The sequence below is a fragment of the Pituophis catenifer genome, unplaced genomic scaffold (assembly GCF_029215685.1).
Source record: "Pituophis catenifer annectens isolate HBS135680 unplaced genomic scaffold, rPitCat1.0.hap2 SCAF_1, whole genome shotgun sequence".
NCBI lineage: Eukaryota > Metazoa > Chordata > Lepidosauria > Squamata > Colubridae > Pituophis > Pituophis catenifer.
In genome coordinates, this window is record NW_027256881.1 from 314,354,851 (window position 1) to 314,380,489 (window position 25,639).

The window sequence follows — 25,639 nt, forward strand, 5'->3', positions numbered from 1 at the left end:
ATGCCTATTCATGTTTGTATCATATTTAACTAATAGAATTCGGGAGAGAGAAGAGGGGAGCAGGAATAAGTACATGTTATAAGCAGATAGTTCAATTTTAAAATCCAGTGCTTTCAAAATGAAAGCAAAACACAAAATGCTTTAAGAAAAGAACCTTCCTTTTTCTTCAAAATGGATACATTGTGAAGTTATTATTGTTGCTGGATATAATGTAAATATGTGAACAGAACATATTGCCACCTAAAGATAGAGAGCAAAGGGTAGCAATTACTGAACACAAAGGTGTGGTATACCATTCTGTTTTTTCCACTTCCTTGTAATAAATTGCAATACATAACCAGTCATACTCAGTTTTGTCCTCACCCTATCTTACTTCCTTAGTGATCTAGTTTTGATTGAAAGGCCAATGAGAGTCAAACCTTTGCCTTGGGCAAAAATCCATGAAAATGCATGAATCACACTCAGTGTTGTTATAATTACAGCAATGAAACAAATTTTCAATAGTGAAACTTTAAATTTGTAAGGAATGCTAGAAAAAAAGTTTCCCGGATGGTATGTTTCACAGGCTCCAACTTTTGTTTGAGAAGTAGCCATTCTTTAGAATGTATTTTTGTATACTAATACCTTGATTAAATCTGTACTCTGGATTAATATTTAGAAAGATATTTTTCAAGTTCCATACAAGTGAATACAATGATACAAGCTACTCTACTGAAAACAAATCTACAAAATGTTTGGGACCAGAATACCTAAACAAACAAAAATCTGCTCACTCCTTTGGGATCCACCCATCTATCATAATAAGAAATATTGAACCTCCAGTATGTCCCACCCCAAATTTTGGGGGGAAAGTTCTATTGAACAAGAGCCAATTTTGGAATATGACATTCTTGAGTCATAGGAGTAAGCTTTGCTCCCTGTCAATCTTTCATTTATAATGTGAAAAGTTTTAGTTTAGATTTTTAAAGAGCTGTATTCTTTGTCTTTTTGCCTTCCTCCATCACTCTAGTTTAAAAATCAGTGTTTTTAAACCAATGTCCAAATTCTTTGATAAACTAAAACAGATCGTGAGTCCCCTTTTGAATCTAGAAAAGCTAATCAGACAACAAAATGAGATTTCATAGAAAAATGGAATCAGATAAAACTTCAAAAGCATTCTACATTTAATTATAATAACTGTACCTATTCTGTATTATATGCCTTGATGGTATAGTTTACTGCTTAAAATCATACTATCTATCTATCTATATATATATATACAAAACAAAACCTATTTTAACATCTCATCAATTGTTACATAAAAGACCTACAGATAAATATGGGACATCTAGTGAAAATCCATCTAATGAAAACCTAAAACCCATCCAGTAAAAAGAGGAAAAAGCTGCAGCAATAGAATTGCAAGTTTTATTTCAGCATCATGTAGCAAAAGGAAAGGCAATATGCAACCTGATGTAGTAGGAAGCATTTTTTAAAAAACATCCTACGTTTTTTCTCAAGCATTACAGTAATTTTTAGCACAGTTAAATAGTTGTAACTTAGAGTAGATACCACCTAATTCTCCACTACATATGTCAAAAAGAATCTATAGGATTCTATAATATATCTTTTAGGGAATGACTAAGCCCCCGCTCCCCAAATATCATTTGCTTATTTAATTAACATATTTCTATGGCTACCGATGTTAACCAGATAACTCTGATAAAATATAAAATAACTCTTATGAAATATATAATAAGAACACCACATCAAAGCTTTATAACATCACATTAAAAATTGAGGCTCTTAACATATTTAACAGCATAAAACAGAACACACTGGGATTCACTAAAATCATGGCTTTGTGCAGAGGGTTTCCCCGTTTTTGGAACACATATGCAGTGGGAAAGAAGATATACAGTACATAGTATATAATGGGAATAAAGGGCGTAAGAGATGCAGTGGATTCTGGAAATGCAAAGAGTGGTAGGGTGAGTTAATTTTCTGAGAATTCCTGAAGCTTCCACTTTTTCCTCAACTCAATAAGAGCCCCGGTGGTTAGAATGCAATATTGCAGGCAAACTCTACCTACAGCCTGAAGTTTGATCCTGATGGAACTCAAGGTTGACTCAACTTTCAATCTTTCCAAAGTTGGCAAAATGAGGATCCAGATTGTTGGGAACAATATGCAAATAATGCTTACACTGTAAAACGCCCAGAGAGTGTTGTAAAGCATGATGGGACAGTGTATAAGTCTAAGTGCTGTCACTATTGCCTTTCCATGATGAATGTTGCAAGAGCAGTGAGTTATGAGGAGAGTTATAAGGCTTGCCCATGAGGAGTTGAGTCACTACCAACATTTAATTGGACTGTGGCAACAGGATCAGACAAGCTGGCAATGGGCTGATCCTGACAAGATTCTAGCTTTATGTATTAAAACAGACATGGAATGGTTAAGGAATCAATTTCATGTTAATCTAATACCTGACACAATGGCTAGTACCAAGGGGAAGTCCAATGGTTTCATTTGGTGGGGGGGGGTTATATACAACATTCATTTATTGTTTCAAGGAGCACCAAATTTTTAGAAGCCCTGGTAGAATATTGATGAATTCATTTTTTAAAATGTTGGCTTATAGACGTTTCAAGTTATCTCTTTTAGTGAGCTCATGACAAATGCGTTTTACAGATTCAGAAGCAAATAATGCATTCCAATTGAATAAACTTAATATTTTATTGGAATTACTGATTAACCATTTGTAATACAATGTATACCTTCTGAGATTTGTTGCTGAAGTGACTGTTATGGATATTTTAAAAAATACAGCAAAAATGAAACTGTTGCATAGATTGTTTATATTCCTAGAGATGAGAGTTATCTGACTAGAAAAAAAAAACCCACTTTATTTTACCAGTAGTATTGGTCTTTGGACGTAGCTTAGTGATAAAACACAAAGTTCATATCCAGAAAGTCTAACTCCCAGTATAAAATACTTTCAAGTCAAAGTACTAACTTCATGAGTACATTGTGTAAACTTCTTGGTAACAAAGAGGACGTGAAACAGTTTTATATTTCCAAGTATGTTTCATTAATGCTGTCTTCATCTTTATAAGCAATGGGGGACTCATATTTGTTCAAAGGAAATTATTTCCGGGCAGCACATGTTTTAATAGGAATGTACCCAACAAAGATTTCCCTTTCTACAATTATTGTGTCCAGTATCATTTTTGCTCTAATGAAACTTTCAACTGAAAACAGGATAAGTTTTATATATTTTCCCTCCAATACCAAGAGCAAAATCAGAGTGAATGATATATAAAACCACAAGTGTTAAAAATCAGTGCATATCCATCTCTTTATCACCTCGTCCCCCAAGAAATTATTTATTTTATTTATTTCCATGTTTCTAAACAATTAACTTCAACCAGCTCCCACTCAGTTTAGACTTGAGCATAACATTGAGTGTAATTTTTGTTCAGTGTCTTTATTTTAATATATACTTGACAGTTATTAAAATTTATTTCTAGAATACTGTTTTTTTGTAAAGCAAACATGCAAAATGGAAAATGGAACTGATTTACCAGTTTATACACAATAAGAAAGATACAAAGAAATTATATTCATTGTTCTCAAATTGACATAACATTAGATTAATATGAAACTAAAACACCGTCATCAGCTGAGCAGCCAGACATGCTACTCCTCTATAAGTAGTGTTTCTTTTTTATTTTTCAAACTTTGATATTGTATGGAATTGATTTCAAAAGCCAGAATCTGTGGAAGTGAAAACAGTTGTTGATTTTCAATAGGTAATAATGAAAATGAAGCATTGCTTTGACTATGTGTTTTGTACCCTTGTGATCAAGAACATGGAAAATGTTCTACATCCAAGTACAGGAGTACAGATGTAAAAATTATAGCATCCCTCAGTAGAATGGACTCCCCCCATACAGCTCTATCAAAATCTGTTATGTTCTAGAATACATTTTGAGGCATATAGGGATCAACAGACTAGACAAATATAGTGACTAAGGTGTTGAGGTAAAACTAGGGAGACCCAGATTAAAATGCACTGCTGCCATGGAAGCTTACTGGGTTAATTTGGACTAGTAAATTACTCTCAGTCCCATCTACCTCATAGGGTATGGGAAAAAATTAAAGGAGGCAGCATTATGTATGTCCTGAGTGCCTAAAGAAAAGATAGGATCTAACAAACAAATATTAATTTGCTACGCTGCAAGACGTTGACTGTACATTGGAATCCTTGGTACTCTCTGAGCTTGATTGTTTGCTTGTAGATGTTTCATTACTCAATTAGGCAACATCATCAGTACTAATGAAAGTGAGGTTTGCTCCCTGTTTATACACTATGGCTTGGTCCTACTACTATTGATGGAAGTTGATTTTTTTTCCTCAACAGGTCCCAACTGTTTCTGCTTAATTATTTGTCTGTATTTTATACTAGGAATAAGTTTTTTTGCATCTGAAGTTTATTGCTGGAAAGGCTGTGCTCTGGTCTTTCTGTTTCCTTCTTAGCATTTAGCATTTGAGGGATAAGGAGGAGACACTGGAAAACACAAAGGTAAAGATATAAAAGACAATTAAGGGAAATGGCAAAAAGGATGCTGATTTGATAGATATTAAAGGAAGTGCATAATAAGAAGAAAACTAAAGCAGTGGGAAACCAGGAAAATGAAAGGCCTGCTTTCAAGATTCTTTCTTTAGAATGGTTGGCATGACCTTTAAACAGTATAGTTCAAAAGGAATTACAAAAACAGGGAGGCTTGAATATTTAAAGGTCTTAACTGAAACTGAGAAACTTGTACAAAACTCAACATTTGTTGGGCTTATTTATAAGTTATTGAAATACATTTAGAAACCAAGCAAGTTATAGACTTTTATGATTAAATGGATGCAGAAATTAAAAGTTACAATAATGGAAATATCAACAGAAGATAAATATTAAATCTACTATGAATATTACACTAAGAGAAAGCCAGTATAAAAAGTTTTACCATTGGTATATTACCCCGCTGCTATTAAGATAGCTATAGATAGTCCTTGACATACAACCATTCATTCAATGTCCAAAATGATAACATCATTGCAAAAAATGTGATGTATGAGCAATCCTCACACTTCACGTTACAGGACCCCCATGGTCATGTGATCAAAATTCAAGCTCTTGGCAACCAGCATGAATTTACAATAGTTGAAATGTTTCATTTGCAATCTTCTCAGTCAGTTCCCAACAAGTAAAGTCAATAGGGGAAGTTGGACTCACTTAAGAACCACATTATTCACTTAAAAAGAAAGATTGTAAAATCAGGTACCATTCACTTAAATTCATTGCTTTGCCTAGCAACAAAAAATCCAGTTCCAGTTTGGATCATAAATCAAAGACTACCTACCTGTAACTCATATTCTAAAAACTGTTGGAATGCAATATTCAGGCTGTATCATTTTTTTCATATTTGCTGACAATGCTATAAAGTCCAACAAATTAGATTTCTGCTAAGTGGTGACAAGTTAATGACACATAATCAAAAAACACTATAAGTAAATTCCTCACATATCTTTAAATATCCTAATCCTATTCCTTGGATGAAATTCATCTTAGTATTATTCAAAGCAAATAAATATTCTTGACTATGTTATACAAGGCATAACCACATATAATCTACAAAACTATCTTAAAACTAATTCCAACTATCTGTCACAACTATTTTGCTATACAGTTGGCTACTATCAAGGTTTACCTAGGAACAACTAAACTATCACTGACAATTGTATCACTGTTTAATTATACATGTGTAAGCATTTAAGAACATTCCTAGCAGGGAAAGTTAATACAGATTTATGCATCAACTGTAAATAGATTTTCTCTTTCAGACTTGGCAAAAGTACTGATGTTTCAGGCAGATATGAAACCATTTGAAATAAAAATTCAAACAGGTACCCATAATGTGAATTTTGATCACTGTATGACATAACAAATAAAATTTTAACAACCTTGAATATCAGTTCCTTCCAAGGAATTAATTTTTAAAAGGTTCAGTTACACAATAAAACATCTCTATATTCATTTATATTGGAAGATTTAAACATAATCTATGATATTTCTGAAAAGGCAAAGATAATATTTTGGAGAAGCTTCAATAGCTTGGTAAAAATAAATACACAGATTTACTTTGTGAAATATTGTAATATATGAGTTCATGTGTTAATTTTCATTTTATAATGGCCCTTGAGAAATGAAACAGTTTTGGACAGCCCAATGCTACTATGTACATCCTTGGAAAATAGCATCCTAAAGCATTTGTCTCTCAAACCCCCTTTCCTTTAGACAAAATTCTGTTTGTCAATTTGACTGCAGTTTGTTTTGAAAGGGATTTCACTTATTTCAGTAATCAAATTAATATGTAAGAACCAGGGCTGTGGAGTCGGGAGATAAATGTTCCAACTCCGACTCCTCAGTTTTTTTTACTTCCGACTCCGACTCCGACTCCAGGTACCCAAAATTTACTCCGACTCCGACTCCACAGCACTGTCAGGGCTATGGAGTCAGGAGATAAATGTTCCGACTCCGACTCCAGGTACCCAAAATTTCCTCCGACTCTGACTCCTCGACTCCAACTCCACAGCACTGGTAAGAACCCCCTAGATCTAACACCATACTTGATATGCAAGCAGTCATAGTTGCTAACAGCAGCTTTATCACTCTATGCATTGCAGCCTTACTACAAAATCAGACCTAGTCTCTATTATTCCTGTTCTATTCATGTACAGAATAGGCTACTGTAAAGTTCTTTACTTGGGATTGCTTTTAAAGATAGTTCTGGAACAAATGAACAAAAGGCAACCATCAGAAACCTTGACAGTGCTTTCAATAATCAGAGCACATTGTGTTTCAGCTGAATCAGTTATTTATCCATTACAAAACTCATTTATTCATTTTAAAGATGGAAGTGGGCCAAGACCAATGTCCCTTTATACACTCCATTCATCTGTATGAACATGCCCAAGCTTTAAGATTAGAACTAAAAGGGATATACACAGAAGACCAGATAGTAACAGAACATTGGAATATCTTTTCTAAGCAATTTGGCAGGGTCCCACTTGTTTTGATTTCATAGTGGTTATTAGAAAATTTTTATTGAGACAAACAGTTGATGTGAAATCCATGGCTATTATTAAGGACTTAAATAGATTTGTTATGTTGTCTATTTCTTCCTGCTATTTAGTTTTTATTAATTACCTGTGATAATAAATCTGGTCTATTAAACAGTATCAAATGAAAGTAAAGTATCATACAATACATTCATTTATAAAAGTCTTATTAGCATAACTAAAGAATTTTGTTCTTGTTAGTTGCAAAGTCGTGTCCGACCCATCACGACCCCATGGACAACGCTCCTCCAGGCCTTCCTGTCCTCTACCATCCTCTGGAGTCCATTTAAGCTCACGCCTACTGCTTCAGTGATGACTAAAGAATAATTTGTTGCAATACACAATTGTAGAAGTGTGCATCACTTTGATCAAAAGTAAGCAAGAATGCTTCAGAGCCATGTGAACACCCTTGCTATAAAATCAGATAACATCTTAAAACAGGCCTAGCGAGGGTATCAATGTTACCTCCAAGGCATCCTTCTCCAATTCAGATCTAAATGCAATGTATCTTTATGCAACTTTATCCAGTTGTCTAAAGGAGGGAAACTTAAAATCCCTATTAAGACCTGAAGGAATACATTGTACAAATGTAATAATAATTCTGTTAGGTCTTGCTGATGTGACTTTCATGCTCTTCTCAAAAGTAGCCCTTTAAACCCATTTATATGGACAGAAAATCAAGTATGATCCAATGTAAACAGATCTGAAGAAAAGATTGAAGTGAAGTATAAATCGTTAAAATATTTCAACCAAACCAGATGCAATTACTTATTCAGTAGTTTATTAAGGTAAATTTAATTCAGTAAAACATGAAAACTTATTTGCACACTGAAAACTGCAATTAGAAAACAAGCATCCTGCATTTACATAATCTTCAGGCAAAACCAACTTCTATGTTCAAAGCACCATTCTTGGATTAAGGAATACTAGTTAGTCATACCATTATTGTTATAGATGTATACATTACCACCATCACATTTAAAAATGCAGTACTAAAATTAATTATATCAACTGCATCCCAAGACAGAAAAAAGATAAAGATGAAATAGACAACATGCCACAGCATATTTAACATTCAAATTCCCCACTAAGCCCAAAGGGACAGCATGTTCTTAAAATGTATATCTAATACAATTCCCTCTTAAGAGCTTTTTTGTTAACTTGTCACTTTCATGTTTAACCTTCTTAGGGTTCTAGAATTTAATAGCTTGTACAGGGTTTCCCCGAAAATAAGACCCTGTCTTATATTTTTATGAACCCTGAAATAAGTACTTAGCCTTATTGCCATGTGCTCAAAAGCCTGATTGGGCTTATTATCAGGGGATGTCTTATTTTGGGGAAAACAGGGTATTGAATGGCTCTTTGCTACATAATGCTTTACTAATGGAGTTTGAGGTTTACTCCAGTTTAAATGCATTGTTGAAAATATGTTTAACAGCCCTGAATATCATGCTTTACCACATGGGAAATTATGACATAGAAGCCTACCAATGCTTTTACATAATTTCTATTCTGGTATCATGTTAGTTTGCATACATTAGCAGACTTTAATATTTTTATATATTTTTTATTTTTTAATATAATACACACCATACATATTTTGTGGACAGTGTCTTGATCAGATCAAATCTTTTTTAAACAATGCTAACAGTAATAATACAAATAAGTATGCATAATCCTGATCTTCCAACTTCAACAGTACCATTCTTTCTTTATAATTCTTTATCATTTTTTCCATTAATTCATTTAAACATAACTAACATTTCTTTGTGCCATGTATTTGTTATCCCCTAAGTTACTAATATTTACTATTTTGAAAATTACTCATTATTCCATCATAATTTCAATATCCCAAATGTCTAGGAATACTAATAAGGCCAAATATTAACAAAATTTAATCAATATATTGTTGATTATTGATCATCTACACCAGCGGTTCTCAACCTGGGGGTCGCGACCCCTTTGGGGGTCAAACAGCCATTTCACAGGGGTCGCCAAAGCCCTCTCTTGCCCCCCCCCCACGCCTTCACTCATCCTCACTCTCTGCTCTGTTGGATGGCCGGCCGTTCACTTACCCCGCCCACTCCCAATCTATTGCTGCCTCCTGAGTCCCAGCTGATGGCTAGAGGAAAAAAAACTGTTTAAATTCTTGCCGCGGGGCTTCAAAGGGCCGCCCTATAGCCAGTGGTGGGATTCTGCCGGTTCTAGGGGGTTCGGCCGAGCCGTTTGTTAAATTGCTGGCTCGCCCTGTCCCTTGCCCCGCCCCTCTGCATCACTATTTATTGCCAATAAATAGTGGTGGGCGAGGGGCGAGCAAGCCAGCAATTTAACAAATGGTTCGGTGTTTTTTTGTAATTTTATTGGCCCGCGGAGCTTCAGCATAGGCTAATTAGCCCTTGATTAGATTGGCTCCCGACTCTCAGCTGATTTGCTCTCAGCTGTTTTGCTCAGGGCTCTGCTGCTTGTTTGCAAAGAGTGCTGGAGCAATTTTTTTTTCCCCTAGCTATGCTGAAAAACGAAACTGAAAGTAAAGCAGGCTGTTGGCTTTGCTGTTGCTGCAACATTGGAAAATTAGGCAGGCAGATTTCTTTTCTTTTTCCTCACCAAAAAAGGTAGGTGCAAACAATGGGAAATTCAGGGGAAAAGAGGAGAGTTCAAGATTTTAAAACACAAAAGAAAAAAAGCTCTATTTAACTAGGGAATTGTAATAATTGAGATACTATTAATTGTATATTGTGTTGAAAGCAGAAATGGTTAAGTTGTGGTTTGGAGGAATACATGGGGGAAATTATTTGGTTTATTATTATTGGTAAATATAATTAACTGATTTGTAAGAAACTGGATTGCATGGAAATAATTGGAATATTCATGTTCATATTGATTAATGTACAAAAAAGGTAGTTATATAACTAATTGATTTATATTAAAATGTTGAATTTATATTAAACAACTGTAATATTACATAATTAACCAATGTGAGGATGGATATAAAAATAGATGACAATGGGAAGGAGTATAATATAGAATAGAAGGGAAAAATTGAATTTGATTAAGATTAGAGATGAAGATGAAGGGTAATATTGGTTTTTTACAAAAATAGATGAGGAATAAATATGGCAAAAAGGAAATATAGAAATTGTAAATTTAATTGAAATGACTAAACACTGTTTAAATTTGTGAACCGGCCAAATACTCTGTTCAAAGAAAATACATTATATGTTTGTATGTGTGTTTCTAATTATTGTTATTTATTCATATTTGTTCTCTTTTATTCTTTAAAGTTTAACAATTCATTCTTTATCTTAATATCTTTATATTTGTTTGGGGTTGGCTTTCTTCCCTTTCATCTTTTTTATTGTACAGCAATCTTTCTCCTCAAACCTACCACCTCTCTCTTTTCTTTCCTTCTCACTTTCTCTTCCTCCCCCTCTTCTTCTCCTCCCTACTTCCTCTTCCTTTCTCCTTCTCCTCCTCTCTTCCTCCCTCTCTTACCCTCACTCCTACTCTAATTTCCCTTCCATTCCTTCATCCCTCTCTATTGCTGTATGCTTTTATGCATATGGACTACTCAAAGGGCTGAAAAAGTTATTTCTGACTGGTCCTCGCACTTTTGACCAGTCCTTGAACTTACGACTGTCCTCACATTTTATGTTTTTGCCCTATCTTCTCATCATGGTTAAAGAGAAGCAGTTGTGAAATGAGTGACACGGTTGTTAAGAATGCTACAATGGGCATAAATGATGACCAGTCATAAGTGCGAGGACCTGTCAGAAATCACTTTTTTCAACCCTCTGAGTAGTCCTTTTGTGCACATGGACTACTCAGAGGGCTGAAAAAGTTATTTTTGACTGGTCCTCGCACTTTTGACCAGATCTCGAATTTACGACTATCCTTACATTTTACGTTTTTTGTCCTATCTTATCACCATGGTGAAAAGAAGCAGTTGTGAAATGAGTGACATGGTTGTTAAGAATGCTGCACGGGCATAAATGTGAGGATGGTCATAAGTGTGAGGACCAGTCAAAAGTGCGAGGACCTGTCAGAAATGACTATTTTCAGCCCTCTGAGTAGTCCCTATACAGATAGCCATGGCCACCCAGTCACATGACCAGCTAGCCACACCCACCCAGTCACATGACCTCCAAGCCACGCCCACAAAATAAGCCACGCCCACAGAACCGGTAGTAAAAAAATTTAGAACCCACCCGTTTGGATATCACCACAACATGAGGAACTGTATTAAAGGGTCGCGGCATTAGGAAGGTTGAGAACCACTTATCTACACAATCATTTATATTTAAAACTAAACCAATAATATTTTACTTGCAAAAATAAAGATATAATTAATTTTGTAAATCCTTTTTTTATACTCTTAACTCTGTGAGACCCTCCTAAAATACTTCCTTCATTCAATGGATGTTCCAAGATTTGTGCTTGTCTAGAAAAGGCCCTAAAACGTTTCTGTTTTATCTCAATAACTAAGGCTTTCCTGTGGTAAATGGTAGCTTTCAAATATCAAGGTGTTAACATCTACATAATTTCTCCTATAGGTGTCTGTCATATTATGTTCACTTAAATATATATAAACTACTTATTACTATTATTTTTACTATAATAAAATAGTCTCTGTGGAATATTAACAAATTTTTCAAGCTACATAAGTCAAGTCTTACAGTATTCCTTTCCCAAATAATTAAGATAAGAAGAGTCAATGTCAACTTGTTGCTGCATAATCAGTCAGTAGTTTTAAAACTAGTTCTGGAAATTCAAAAGGTTAATAGAAAATGGATTAAATCCTCTCAACTTTGTCTTAGTAGATGTGGAGGGAATGGTCAACTTTAAAACAGAGAGATCTGCTAAATGAATCTTACAAAATTCCTATGATTTCCGCCATAGTTATGAAAGGATGCAGTTTAAGTGTGAGTATAAATGAATAGCCCTCTTTCCAAAGCTTATAGCACTACATTAAACAAACATTGGCTAGAGATTTTGATTATTGTGCTATTCTGAGACACTTTTTTGCAAGTTTCTGTGCAGGACTCTGGATCTTTTCCTATAATCCTAATTGTTGATATGCTTCCAAAAAATAATGCCCTTGCTTTGATCAAGCTTTTTATCTACCATGTTTCCCCAAAAATAAGACCCTGTCTTATATTTTTTTGAACCCTGAAATAAGCGCTTGACCTTATTGCCATGCGCTCAAAAGCCCGATTTGGGCTTATTATCAGGGGATGTCTTATTTTGGGGGAAACAGGGTATACTTATCTATACTGTTTCTGCTCTCATCTATGTTACTCCTTCCTCCTGGCCAGGCTCATCCTCATCACTACATATCTGGAGTTGTTGAGAATATCTCTGACTGCTGATTTGAGACTCCTTAATTAAGTGTGTATGTTCTGGAGCGTGCATAGGAAAAGATACAGTTCTTCTAAGGAGCAGCTAATAAGTATAGGAACAGTATCTATATTGCATCTAAAGCGTCAAGGAATGCAGTGGCTCATGAGATTAGAATGCTGGGCTGACGACTGGCAGCCTTGCGCTTGAGACCAGTTGCCAATGCAGAGCGGGGTGAGCTCCCATCACAAAGCAGGCAGGTGACTGCAAGTAAATAAATGGGTACCACTTTCATGGGCAACTTCACAAAAGGAACCCCTGGGTGCCCTCGGGCCAACAGTGATATCACCGGCAATTCTTTTCACCACAGGAACAATTTGGTGTTTCCAACACGCATGTATTTGTATCCAAAGCACCCTTGTCGACTTCAGATACTAAATATTGTACTTCTGTACAATTGTGTGTTTTAATGTCTTAATTCTTAGCAAAGGAATTCACACTAATGATTAGGTCATTAGTCATGTGAATAGTTTTCTAAACTTGAGTGTACTAATATTTTCATTTTTCCTTTCAAATGTGATATCTATACCCAGTTACCCACTATTCACTACAAAAGTGCTTTTATTTCGAATTCTGCTTAAAATCAGCTATTATTTAGTTTATAGTTCAGTCATCCCATAGTATATAAAACTGATTGGTACTGAATTAGGCTATTAAATCACTTTGCTTAGAATGTTTGGAATCTTCTAAATCCAAAGCATGTACTCTTTACTGAGCAATCATACTTTCCCACTGCATGTACCTTGGCAAAAGTTCTTGCAACAAATATTGGCATCACCATACGAATTAATGTTCAACTATTTCCTAATTCTTCTATAATACAACTCAAATTAAATAGTAAGAATATTTTTTAAAGGAAAAAATAATGGCGGTGGTGGCAGTGGCTAAATAGCCATTATAATAACAAGGCAATATATCAAAAAAGTTCAGGATTCTGAACTATTTAGCATTTACTTGTTGTCTCATAAATACTAGTAATATAATAGAGAGTTGTACAATAGCTGGGCCACCTTTAAAACAAATTCTAGTATTTGTTACTAGAAATGAATGTTTTTGTCATCCCATACAAACGAAGTCTCCAAAATGGAACACAGCAATTTATATACATCAACTGCTAATATACTGTAAATATTTTTTTAAAAACCCACCATGATTACTGTATTACTTTATATCTACCACAAAACTAATCAATTCTATGAGCTTTCAAAGTAGATGACAGGTAGTGTTAAATTATTCAGTTAAAGGGCTTATTGATGTCAATAGATGACTGCAGGAAGTGAATCCTCTTAATGGGTTAATGTAAAACAAAAAGCATTGGTCCATTCAGAAATTGAGAACCAGATGTTCTCACATTTTGTGTTGTACTAAGTATCATTAAAAGCAAGTAAAAGATTCTTCATGGCTTATATTCACATGTATCACTTCCTGGAGAAATTTAAAAAACAAACTCTTGTAATAAAATGAGTAAGCCCTAATCACGCCTAACTGAAAGGGAAGTGGATTTATATAGCAAGTTTAATTAGAGTTAAATTAATAATTAACCTTACATATTGTAATACAGTAAATGTCTTGTAGTTTTGAGTTCCAAAATACAGTTTCACATTCCATGAACATTATTTTACTTTCTCTACATCTTAATAAGCATAGCCTATTCTTAAATTATAGCTGTTAATCTACAGCTACATTTTGTAAACCCATGCGTTATATCTTATGCTGGTCAGTGATGAAAAATATGTGGATTGAATTTACAAAACAAAGGTAAAGTCAGAAGTACTCCATTAATCAGTAATCCACCAATTAAAAAAACATTTGGGAACTGAATGCTAAGCTGATATATTCCAAAATCATGCCTCTTTCCAGGTACACTTTTTAATTTAACCTCTCTCTTCTCCTCTTCTTCTCCCCTTCTAAGAATACCTTGGAAGTTTATGTGGAACTCAAAGCTTTTACCTAACCTTTGAGGTTAGGAGTAACCTAACTTCTCACAAGAGAAGCTGTGTAAGAATTCTATTTAGACTGCCACAACCCTGAACAGCGGAAAAAGAAAACAGAAAATCCATACAACATCTTTCAACAAAATTGAAGAGCCTTGGTAGTACAGTGGTCTAAGGCACCCTGTTATTAAGCTGGTTATTAAGACCAGCTGCCTGCAATTACTGCAGGTTCGAATCTCGCCAAGGCTCAAGGTTGACTCAGCCTTCTATCCTTTCTAAGGTAGGTAAATTGAGGACCCAGTTGTGGGGGCAATAAGCTGACTTTGTATAAATATACAAAAGGATGAAGGCTATTGCTGAGCACATTGTAAGCCGCCCTGAGTCTCCGGAGAAGGGCGGCATATAAATCAAATTTAAAAAAAAAAAAAAAATTGATATCCACATAATTTCATCAAAAACTGCTTGACCACTCCACCCAATATAGTGCAATCAACACAAGCCATAAAAAGGCTAACACTGTCATACATCAAAAACATCTGAGAAATCATCAACACACCATTATAACCACAAAGAATCAGTGCAGCATTCAAACCAACTAAAGCCCTCCAAAACATGAGTAAACCAAGACCCAGCAGACCCAGAAGAAAAAACAGGAGTCATCTATGACATTACAGTGTAAAGACTGCAACAGCCATTATGTAGGACAAACAGACAGAAGAATAGCAGAGCACATCCATGAACACCAATTAGCAGTCAAAAGACATGATGAAAACTCCTTAATTTGACAACATATGGACAGAGTTGGCCATAGTTTTAACTGGGAAATGGTGACCATCCTAGACCACGCTAGGTTCAAAAACACTAGAAAATTCCTGGAAGCCTGGCACTTTGACAAATTGGCCATCTACAGTCACCCAGACATAAACAACATCTATATACTGTGCAAAAGAAACAATCAACAAACCAAAAAGGGAACAAAAACATCTCCCCAACAGCAATCAATACCCATATGAGCACAGATTAACACCAAGATTAACATCAGAGCAACAATCAAGAAGTAAACAATCTAGGAACTGCCAAACAAGCTAACAGTAAACAGCCCAACCAAAAAATCATCAAGACCACTCCCACCAACACTGATACTAAAATATAAATTGAGAGCAAGCTCCACTCCTTACTAGCACTGATGTTACCTACTTTGGGTAATGAAATGTCTACAAGAAAACAACCAAGCTGAGGGAGCACTAAGAACCTTTGAAAATCAAGTTCTGGTTGAGCCTGGTGCTTTGTTTTGCAGCGTATTAACTTCCCATCTATTTTTTAAATCAAAATAATCTAGAAAATAAAATTGAAGAATCTGTTGGGTTTTTTATAAGAAACTGTTCTTTATTCTTTATTTCTGCTTCCATTTCAAATCTTTTCTTTTGTCAATTCAATTTATGTTTAAAGTTCATATGAATGAGTACCCCTCTCATATACGCTTTACTTTAAATCAAAATAATCTAGAAAATAAAATTAGACAGGAAGATTACTGAACACTAAAACTGGATTGGTGGAATCTCTCTCAATTCCAGGAGTTACACTGGGGATTCAGAGCTTTCTTTTCCTTTCTTAATTTATATGCTTGTAATGGAAGGATTTTTAAAAACAAAGTTCAGAAAGGAATGGAGAGGTACAAGCATTTGTCTTCCTTCCCTTCCACCTCATTACCCTGTTGCACTGGATTTCTTGGAACCTCCAATATTACAGCACACCAAAAAGGTACATTGTATTCCTCAGTTACTAAAAGTAACACTGACTCCAAATTCTTCATTTAAACTAATGAACTAGCTTTGAATTCATCCCACATCTCTCCTAATAGTCCATCTGGCTGTGCTATTAATGGAATCTAATCCATCCCCCTCCCCCCATATTAGTCAGGATGACAGTCCGAACTGTCACCTTCAGGATATGAACACTTCCTTCCTTACAGCTTTGAATATAAAATTGTCTTATGACTTTTCTTCACTTCTCATTTCAGATAAATACAGTATTTCTGTAAGAGCTGCCTGGGATGTATTGATTAGTCCCATTTTCTTAAATTGACAACAATGTGCAATTTCTTTCACAAAGTCTGCAATTTCTTTTCTAATGTATAGTACTTGTAGATTGAGTTCTCTGTTTTCTCTTTTGTGATCAGTAGTGTCTGGAGCTATTCCATGTGTTGACAATTCCTGCCCTAAAATAGTGTCTGGTCTGATTTTGCAGAAACAGCATATCTTTCATTCACATCCTGTTCTCCTTAATTCACCTGTAACCAATACCATTCTATTTTAACTTTCCCCTTTTCTTATAAATTAGACTAGCAAAATCCATAATTCAAAGTGAATTGATACCATATCCTTTGGCCTTACCATCTTCCTATTCATCCAGCTACCATTGAATTCATGCAAATCCTATTTCTGCAACTGTAGACCATTATGAATGATTAGGGGGGTGGGGGGAATGCTCTCCTAGCTTGGATAATACTTTGGCTCTTCTGCCTTCTTTGTAATTCAAATGCACTCAATGTATATCAGTCATATCGTTGAGTGAAGACATTTTCCTTCATCCTCACTGTTGCCACTCCCAAAGTCTCTTAACAGACATTTCTCAACAGAAATGTCCATGTTTAGCTCTGTAAAAGCTTTTAGGGCAGAAATTGTGCTCTCTTTGTTCACCATTGCCACTTTATTGCTTAAGTTTCCCTTCCAAAGTCTTACCATCCCAGTTCTCCTAAAAATGAACCTATCCCAGATGATTCAGGTAATAATCCTCACTTCTCCTGCTACTTCGGCCAATTTGACAGGGGATGCAACTCTTTTTCCCATCCTCCTGTTAATTAACCCAGCAATTCTTCCTTCTCACCTCCCCCAAGCACTTATCAGCCAGATCCATCCTTATAATACATTTCCGTCTCGGGTTTCCACGAACTCCCCCAACCCCATCATCTCAAAACTCCTGTTTTAACCGAGTGGGCGCTCCCGCTTTCTCTCGCACTACAAAAACAGGCTTTTAATCGTATCCATTGCCTACTCGGAAGCAAATCCGAGGGATCAGAGAGGAAGCCCCCACCCACCCCTCAACCAAACCGACCCAGCGAGATTCCCAACCCGGTTCCCTTACCCTCCCCCACGCCTCCTCTTCCTCACCCCACTCGAGGAAGTCGGAGACGAGCCTGTCCCTGCGAAGCGGCGAGTCGCGGCTGCACTCGGTGTAGAGCCCGACCAGGAGATCCAGCAGCCCCTCGACGCTCAGGACCTTTTCGTTGCGCCGGGGCCCATCCAAGAGCAGCTGCTCCAGCTTCTTCAGCCGCACCTTGGCCGACATGGTGGCGGCGGCGGGTGAAGAGGAGGAGGAAGAGAGCGAGCTGAGCGACTGGTCGGTCAAGGCAGGAGGGAGAGGCCGAGCGAGGCGGAGAGGGAAGGCGAGGAGGAGGAGGAGGAGGAAAGAGCCGCCGCCTCAGGCTCCGGGCAGCGGCGGCGGCGGCGGCGGCCAAGGCATCCGCCTATCCAGGCGCTCCCTTCTCAACGCCTTCCGACGGGCCCTGGGCCCGGCAAGACTAGGGGCTGCTTCGCCTCCACGCTACGCCCACATTTTGCGAGGCCTTTCCGAAGAGCAGCTCTTGCAGGCTCCGCTCCAGGCCCGGCTGGTCCATCGGTTGGGTCCCTCCCCTTTCGGACCCGCCCTCTCGCTTCGCCTGGCAACGGCTGAGGAGGAGGAGGAGGAAGATGAAGCCCCGGTTTTCAGTTGCGACGGTCGCCGCTGAGAAGGCGGTGCGGCAAAGTCATGCCGGTGGTCAAAGCAACCGCCCCTCCCCCCCCCCCAAAAAAAGCAGGCCGCCTCTTCTCAACTCAGCCCCGCTTCTCGTCCGTCTCCGCCCCCCCCTCCCCTCCCTCCCCTCCCCCTCCGGCGCTTGGGAGCAGGATGGAAGGCACTGGGCGAGGGCCCTGGAAAAGTGGCCCGAGAAGAAGCCGGAAGGACTTGGTCCTCGCCTCTTGCCGTAGTTCCTAAGGAAACGCTCCCGCTGGCCGTGAGCATCCGGGCAACAGGAAGCTCGGGGAGGAGGGGGAGGAGGAGGAGGAGGGATGAGAGCCGCGATTGGGAAGGCAGGGATGAAAACCTTTGCGGCAGATTCGCGAGTTGCGCAACCTGGAAGCCCTCGGGAGCAAAACAAACCGGCCGCTTTCTCGTCACTTATCCAAACCCTTCCCTTTGCCAAGTGGATTGAAACAAGCAAGGCACCGGAATTCCCGTCAGCATATTCCTGGCTCCCACGCCCCAAATGCTTTAGATTTTCTTAGAACTTCCTACTCGTTCCCGATAAGGGCATCCCGTTTATAAAGACGGGGTTTTACATCCAAGCCGATTGGGTAAATTTAGCCAATATTCGTTTAGATATTCGAGGGTCGGTGCGTTGCGTGAACATAGACCTGATTTTTTATAGAGAAAATAATAACACTGAGCTTATCTATTTCCATACCCCTCCTCCTCCTCCCGTAGCTTTCTGTGATTCAGCAGCTGAATCACTGGCCCCCATGGAAAGGGCCCGCAACTTGGGCGTCCTCCTGGACGCACGGCTGTCTTTAGAAGGGCATATGATGGCCAGGGGGGCTTTTTATCAGGTTCGCCTGATACGCCAGTTGCACCCCTTTCTGGATCGGGACTCCCTAGCACAGTCACTCAAGCACTCGTCACCTCTTGTCTGGACTGTAGACTGTAACGCTCTCTACATGGGGCTCCCCTTGGGGTACACCCGGAGGCTCCAACTGGTGCAGAATGCGGCTGCACGGGGGATTATGGGAGCGACAGGGCGCTCCTTGTGACTCCTCTCCTGCGCGAGCTGCATTGGCTTCCGGTGGACTTCCGGATGCGCTTCAAGGTGTTGGTGATCACCTTTAAAGCGCTCCATGGCTTAGGGCCGGGGTACTTACAGGACCGCCTTCTGCCACCAATAGCCTCCCACCGGCCAGTTCGCTCCCATAGAGAGGGCCTCCTCAGGGTGCCGTCAGCTAGACAATGCCGGCTGGCGACCCCCAGGAGGAGAGCTTTCTCTGTGGTGGCACCTACCCTTTGGAACAATCTACCCCCAGAGATACGACTAATCTCCGACCTCCTGACTTTTCGTCGGGCCCTAAAAACTCATCTCTTTCAGTTAGCCGGCCTCTCTTGATTTTATGATTTTATGGTTGATTTTAAATTTTGATATGGATTTTAAATTGATAAATTTTAAACTATGGGCCAAATTTAATTATTTTAAATCTATTTTTAATCGCACTTTATATATAAATGTTTTATTTTGGCCGTTCACCGCCCTGAGTCCGAAAGGAGAAGGGCGGTATAGAAATTTGAATAATAAATAAATAAATAAATAAATAAATAAATAAATAAATAAGTGGCTGAGAGTTTACAAACTTATCAAATCCGAATAAATACGATTAAAACGGCATCAAAGTGTTCGGTTTCTGATTTTTGTTGTTGTCTAATTCTGATTTTTGCAGCAGGGATCACATAGCTCTGATTAAACTGGGAAAGATTTTCAAGATACATTTTGGGTAAGGTGACCAGATGTCCCGCTTTTGGCGGGACAGTCCCGATTTTTAGCAATTTGTCCCGCGTCCCGCAGCGTTTCAAAAAAGTCCCGATTTTTCATTCTGCCTCCTGAGTCCCGCTGCCTCTTGAGCCCCAGCTGATGGCTAGAAGAAAAAAAAAACTGTTTAAACTCTTGCCCGTGGCTTCAAAGGGCCGCCCTACAGGCAATCAGTGTAAAGAGTTCCTGAAGCAGTTTTTTTTTCCCCTAGCTAAGCTGCAGAAATGAAACCGAAACCAGGATCTTTGGTGCAAGGTGACAAAATGAGGCAGAGAGAGATTTATTTTTATTTTTATTTTTCCTCCCCAAAAAAGGTAGGTGAAAAACTGCAAACAATGGGAAATTTAGGAGGAGAGTTCAAGATTTTAAAACACAAAAGAAAAAAAGCTGTATTTAACTAGGGAATTGTAATAATTGAGATACTATTAATTGTATATTGTGTTGAAAGCAGAAATGGTTAAGTTGTGGTTCAGAGGAATATATGGGGGAAATTATTTGGTTTATTATTATTGGTAAATATAATTAATTGATTTGTAAGAAATTGGATTGCATGGAAATAATTGGAATATTCATGTTCATATTGATTAATATACAAAAAATGTTGAATTTGTATTAAACAACTGTATTACATAATTACATAATTAAACAATGTGAGGATGGATATAAAAATAGATGACAATGGGAAGGGGTATAATATAGAATAGAAGGGAAAAATTGAATTTGATTAAGATTAGAGATGAGGATGAAGGGTAATATTGTTTTTTTTTTAAAAAAAATAGATGAGGAATAAATATGGCAAAAAGGAAATATAGAAATTGTAAATTTAATTGAAGTGACTAAACACTGTTTAAATTTGTGAACCGGCCAAATACTCTGTTCAAAGAAAATAAATTGTATGTTTGTATGTGTGTTTCTAATTACTGCTATTTATTCATATTTGTTCTCTTTTATTCTTTAAAGTTTAACCATTCATTCTTTATCTTAATATCTTTATATTTGTTTGGGGTTGGCTTTCTTCCCTTTCATCTTTTTTATTGTACAGCAATCTTTCTCCTCAAACCTACCACCTCTCTCTTTTCTTTCCTTCTTACTTTCTCTTCCCCCCCTCTTCTTCTCCTCCCTACTTCCTCTTCCTTTCTCCTTCTCCTCCTCTCTTCCTCCCCCTCTTATCCTCCCTCCTACTCTAATTTCCCTTCCCTTCCTTCATCCCTCTCTATTGCTGTATCCTTTTATGCATATGGACTACTCAGAGGGCTGAAAAAGTTATTTTTGACTGGTCCTCGCACTTTTGACCAGTCCTCGAACTTACAACTGTCTTCACATTTTACGTTTTTTGCCCTATCTTATCACCATGGCGAAGAGAAGCAGTTGTGAAATGAGTGACATGGTTGTTAAGGATGCTGCATGGGCATAAATGTGAGGATGGTCATAAGTGTGAGGACCAGTCAAAAGTGCGAGGACCTGTCAGAAATGACTTTTTTCAGCCCTCTGGTTAGTCCTTTTGTGCATATGGACTACTCAGAGGGCTGAAAAAGTTATTTTTGATTGGTCCTCGCACTTTTGTCCAGTCCTCAAACTTACAACTGTCCTCACATTTTACATTTTTTGCCCAGTCTTATCACCATGGTTAAGAGAAGCAGTTGTGAAATGAGTGACATGGTTGTTAAGAATGCTGCATGGGCATAAATGTGAGGATGGTCATAAGTGTGAGGACCAGTCAAAAGTGCGAGGACCTGTCAGAAATGACTTTTTTCAGCCCTCTGAGTAGTCCCTATACACATAGCCATGGCCACCCAGTCACATGACCAGCTAGCCACACCCACAAAATAAGCCACACCCACAATGGTGTCCCTCCTTACCAATCTTAAAATATGGTCACCTTAATTTTGGGAAACAGAATAACACAGTTAGAAAGGACCTTGGAGGTCTTATAGTCCAACCCCCTGCTCAAGCAGGAGGTCCTAAACCAGTAAAGACAAATGGCTGTCCAATCTCTTTTAAAAAAGGCAAGCCATTCCACCAGTTGATAGTTCTCACTGTCAAGAATTCTTTCCTTACTTCCAGGTTGTTTCTCCTTGATTAGTTTCCATCCACTGTTTCTTGTCCTGCCTTCTGGTGCTTTGGAAAATAGGTTGAAACCCCCCCCCCTTCTTTGTGGCAGCCCCTCACATAACTGGAACACTTCTCTCATGTTGCCCCTAGTCCTTTTTTTTCACTAGACTAGACATCAGAGGTGGGTTTCAACAGATTCTGACCAGTTCTGGAGAACCGGTAGCAGAAATTTTGAATAGTTCGGAGAACCGGTAGTAAAAATTCTGACTGGCCCAGCCCCCATCTATTCTCTGCCTCCCAAGTCCCAGCTGATCGGGAGGAAATGGGGATTTTGCAGTAACCTTCCCCTACCATGCCCACCAAGCCATGCTCACTAAGCCATGCCATGTGAAGTGGATTTAGTTGCTAGGTTGTGTTCATAAAACATGTCTAGCAAGAAAGTGAAGCTAACAATTGCATGCAATGGCATTACAGTGGTACTTTGGTACTCAACTGCTTTGAAACTCATCCAATTCGGTACTCAACACATTTTGACACAAAAAAATTGTTGTTTGGTACTCAATGCATAAGCGGGAACTTGTTGTCTTGTGACTCACTACATTATTTCTTACAGTAAAAAATTATTTGGTACTCATTATGCTTCCCAAAACCAGTTAAAGATGAGTTACTGATGTACCACTGTAGTTTGGTATCATTTTAACTGTTCTTGTAGCTTTTTAAAATGAAGTTTCAAACTTCTGAATTCTTGTTACTGAGATAGATACACTTACTACCTTCAATCTCTTTGTTCTAGATCAGGGGTGGGCAACTGTGGCCCTTTTACAACCTGTGGACTTCAACTCCCAGAATTCCTTGGGAGTTGAAGTCTACAGGTTGTCCACAGGTTGTAAAAGGATGCTACACTACACTTTATATGTATTAAGGTTATCGTGGTCTGTTGAATTAAGCTTTAATTGGATGTTTCACATATTAAGCAATATTCACATATGTTCACCTATGACAATAACTGGATTCAAAACAAACTCAAGCAAACTCATAATCAGTCCCAAATAGTATACTTCTGATGTTAGATGCCAGTTATTTCAGTTGGGATTATATAACCACTTGTGCTTTAGTCAACAAATTACAGATAGCACAGCTATGACTAGAACAATGTGCAGACCATCTGGCTTCAAGAACAAGGTGTTTGCATAATTCAAAATAGTGTCACATTTTCAGATAGCTTTCTAAGACCATGCATACATAATTTCTGATGCAATGTTTCAATTGCTAGTCAGCTCATGGAAATCTCCGTGACTATTTTGCTTCAGCTGCTTGTCTGGGAATGAAGAAATTGGAGATCGTCACACACACAATGGCTGCCTGCATTCAGCCTTGTGAATCTTAGACTATGCAAGCTTGGATTGGGGTGGTGCTGATAACTGAGGTGAATGCTAAAAATAAAAATGACTTGGCTATGAAAGGAAAAATATGTCCTAACAGTTCCTTTTTCCTGCCTGATTTTTCTGTGGAAAAATACAAACATCATTTCCTTATCTGTCTTGTGAAATTGTTCTAAAACTGCTTTTGCTAAACCTTATGTAAACAAAGTAATTTCTGCTGTGTCCACCAGCACCTTCCTGAAATATTCCTCAAAGTGCACATGTTTAAAAGTAACTTTTTCGAAAAGGATTTCTAAACTAAGGTATAGTCTGAGTCCTTTTTTTTCTTGGCTGATCTCCAAGAAATTTGGTAGATAATAGAAGACTGATATCCTGTGTTAGATGGCAACAGGAAACTGTTTCAGGAAAGTCCACCCACAAAGATCATGGGTTTTAGACTAATCAGTTAAAGAAACCAATGGGAAAACTGAGAAACACCGGTCCTCATATTGTAGAAACAACTTGGGCTATACACCAGTTTTCTCCAACTTGGTGCCCTTGAGATATTTTGGGAATACAATCACAAATTTTCAGGCAGCGTGACTGTTGCCTGTGATAATTGATAAAAGCGAGGCATCTGATTGGAATAGCTATTCAGGAAAGATAATGTAGTAGTCGTGTTTTTCTCTCTCTCCTTTTCCCTTTGTTGTATCCCAATAGGCAAGAAAATATCTCCGGCAGAGGAAATTTCTCTTACTCAGTCCCTCCACTCCTGCCGGCACCCTGGCTTCTCCTGTTCAGCTTCATTGAAGATAAAGTTGAATTTTATAGGTATTGTCTTTCCCACCTCCCTTGGGTCCTCTGTTCTTTTTCATAAATTTGGCACTACAGTCTTGGGGAAAAGAACCAAGTAGTTAAACAAACTGCAAAAATATGTTAGACTATTCTAAAAGCAACACTTTTGCACCATGCATTATATATGCTCCCATAAGCTGACATATAAACCTTTTCCTTCCTCTGGTTTTCTTTAAAGGTGAAACTAATGTAATGGAATTCTTAGAAATTTAAGTAGCACTCTTCTCACACACACCCTACCCATCCATCAACAACAATCCAACATGCATGAATGTAAGATGTTATAGTGCAGATATCTCGGAAAGAAGTGTGCACCTTGAATGTTTGATCGTGTTCTTGAAAATACTCACCTCAAGATACATAATGTGCCCATTCAGTAGCCCTCAGCCAAAGTATTCCAATTACCTGTGAGGTACCTGATTAAATTAAGGCACACTGTATAATCCTTTGTTCCATTCTCCAATTTTTATTGCAACAGAGCAAGCTTAGATGGGCTTTTAATGTCAGTGATAAGCTTGAATCAGGAAAGGTTGTACCATATTGAAAAAAAATGTCTTTTTTTTTCCCTTCTAAGTGGTGAAGAGTGGGGTGGATATTGTACTTTGGCCAAAGACAAAAACAACAAAACAGCAGGGGACACTGTGTGAAAACCAGTATTGCTTGTTCAATTGGCTGCCTATTGAGAACTGGCATAGGACCATCCATTGTTATGAAGGCCACTTAAAACACATTATGGATTTAAAGGAAATACTCAGAAATGTAGCAGCAAGATATGTCTGTTTTTTATGTGTTTATTCACAGTTATGTAATAGTAAATGGATAATATTGGCTTTCTTCCTCACATCAGAAAAGATTGAGTACAATTTGAACATTTCCATTCATCCAAGCCTGCTGAGCTTCTCTATTTAATTGCTTTTATGTTCTGCTTTTCATCCAGGTATTCAAAGCAGCCTATGTGGTTGTCTTCCCAGCCTTTTGATCCTCACAATAACCTTGAGAGGTAGATTAGATTAACTAATGGTGACTACTAGTCACCCAATAAATATATAAGCAAATTGGTCCTTTCAGTTTTGGTCTTCATAATTCTGAAGCAGTATCTACAGAGATTCACCAGGGGTGAAATCTAAAATTTGTTACTACTGGTTCTGTGGGCGTGGCTTGGGGGGGGTAATGTGGGCATGGCCAACTTTTTTTTTACTTTTAAAAGCATTTTTTCTACAACCTCTTCGGCCAAAGAGGTTGCAGAACAAAATTGCTTTTAGAAGCCTCTGACGATCAGGCAACT

The 25,639-nt window shown here is 37.9% G+C and overlaps 1 protein-coding gene across 3 annotated transcripts in view; it reads right to left on the reverse strand.

Annotated features, from left to right (window-relative positions):
• The window catches only part of CDC42BPB (CDC42 binding protein kinase beta), a 105,542-nt gene extending 87,716 nt beyond the window's left edge, over window positions 1–17,826 (reverse strand). For all 3 annotated transcript variants that reach the window (XM_070942098.1, XM_070942089.1, XM_070942079.1), the window contains exon 1: window positions 17,649–17,826. In XM_070942098.1, the coding sequence (XP_070798199.1) occupies window positions 17,649–17,826 (178 nt within the window). The remainder of the gene's footprint in view (window positions 1–17,648) is intronic.
• Window positions 17,827–25,639: the final 7,813 nt, after the last annotated feature.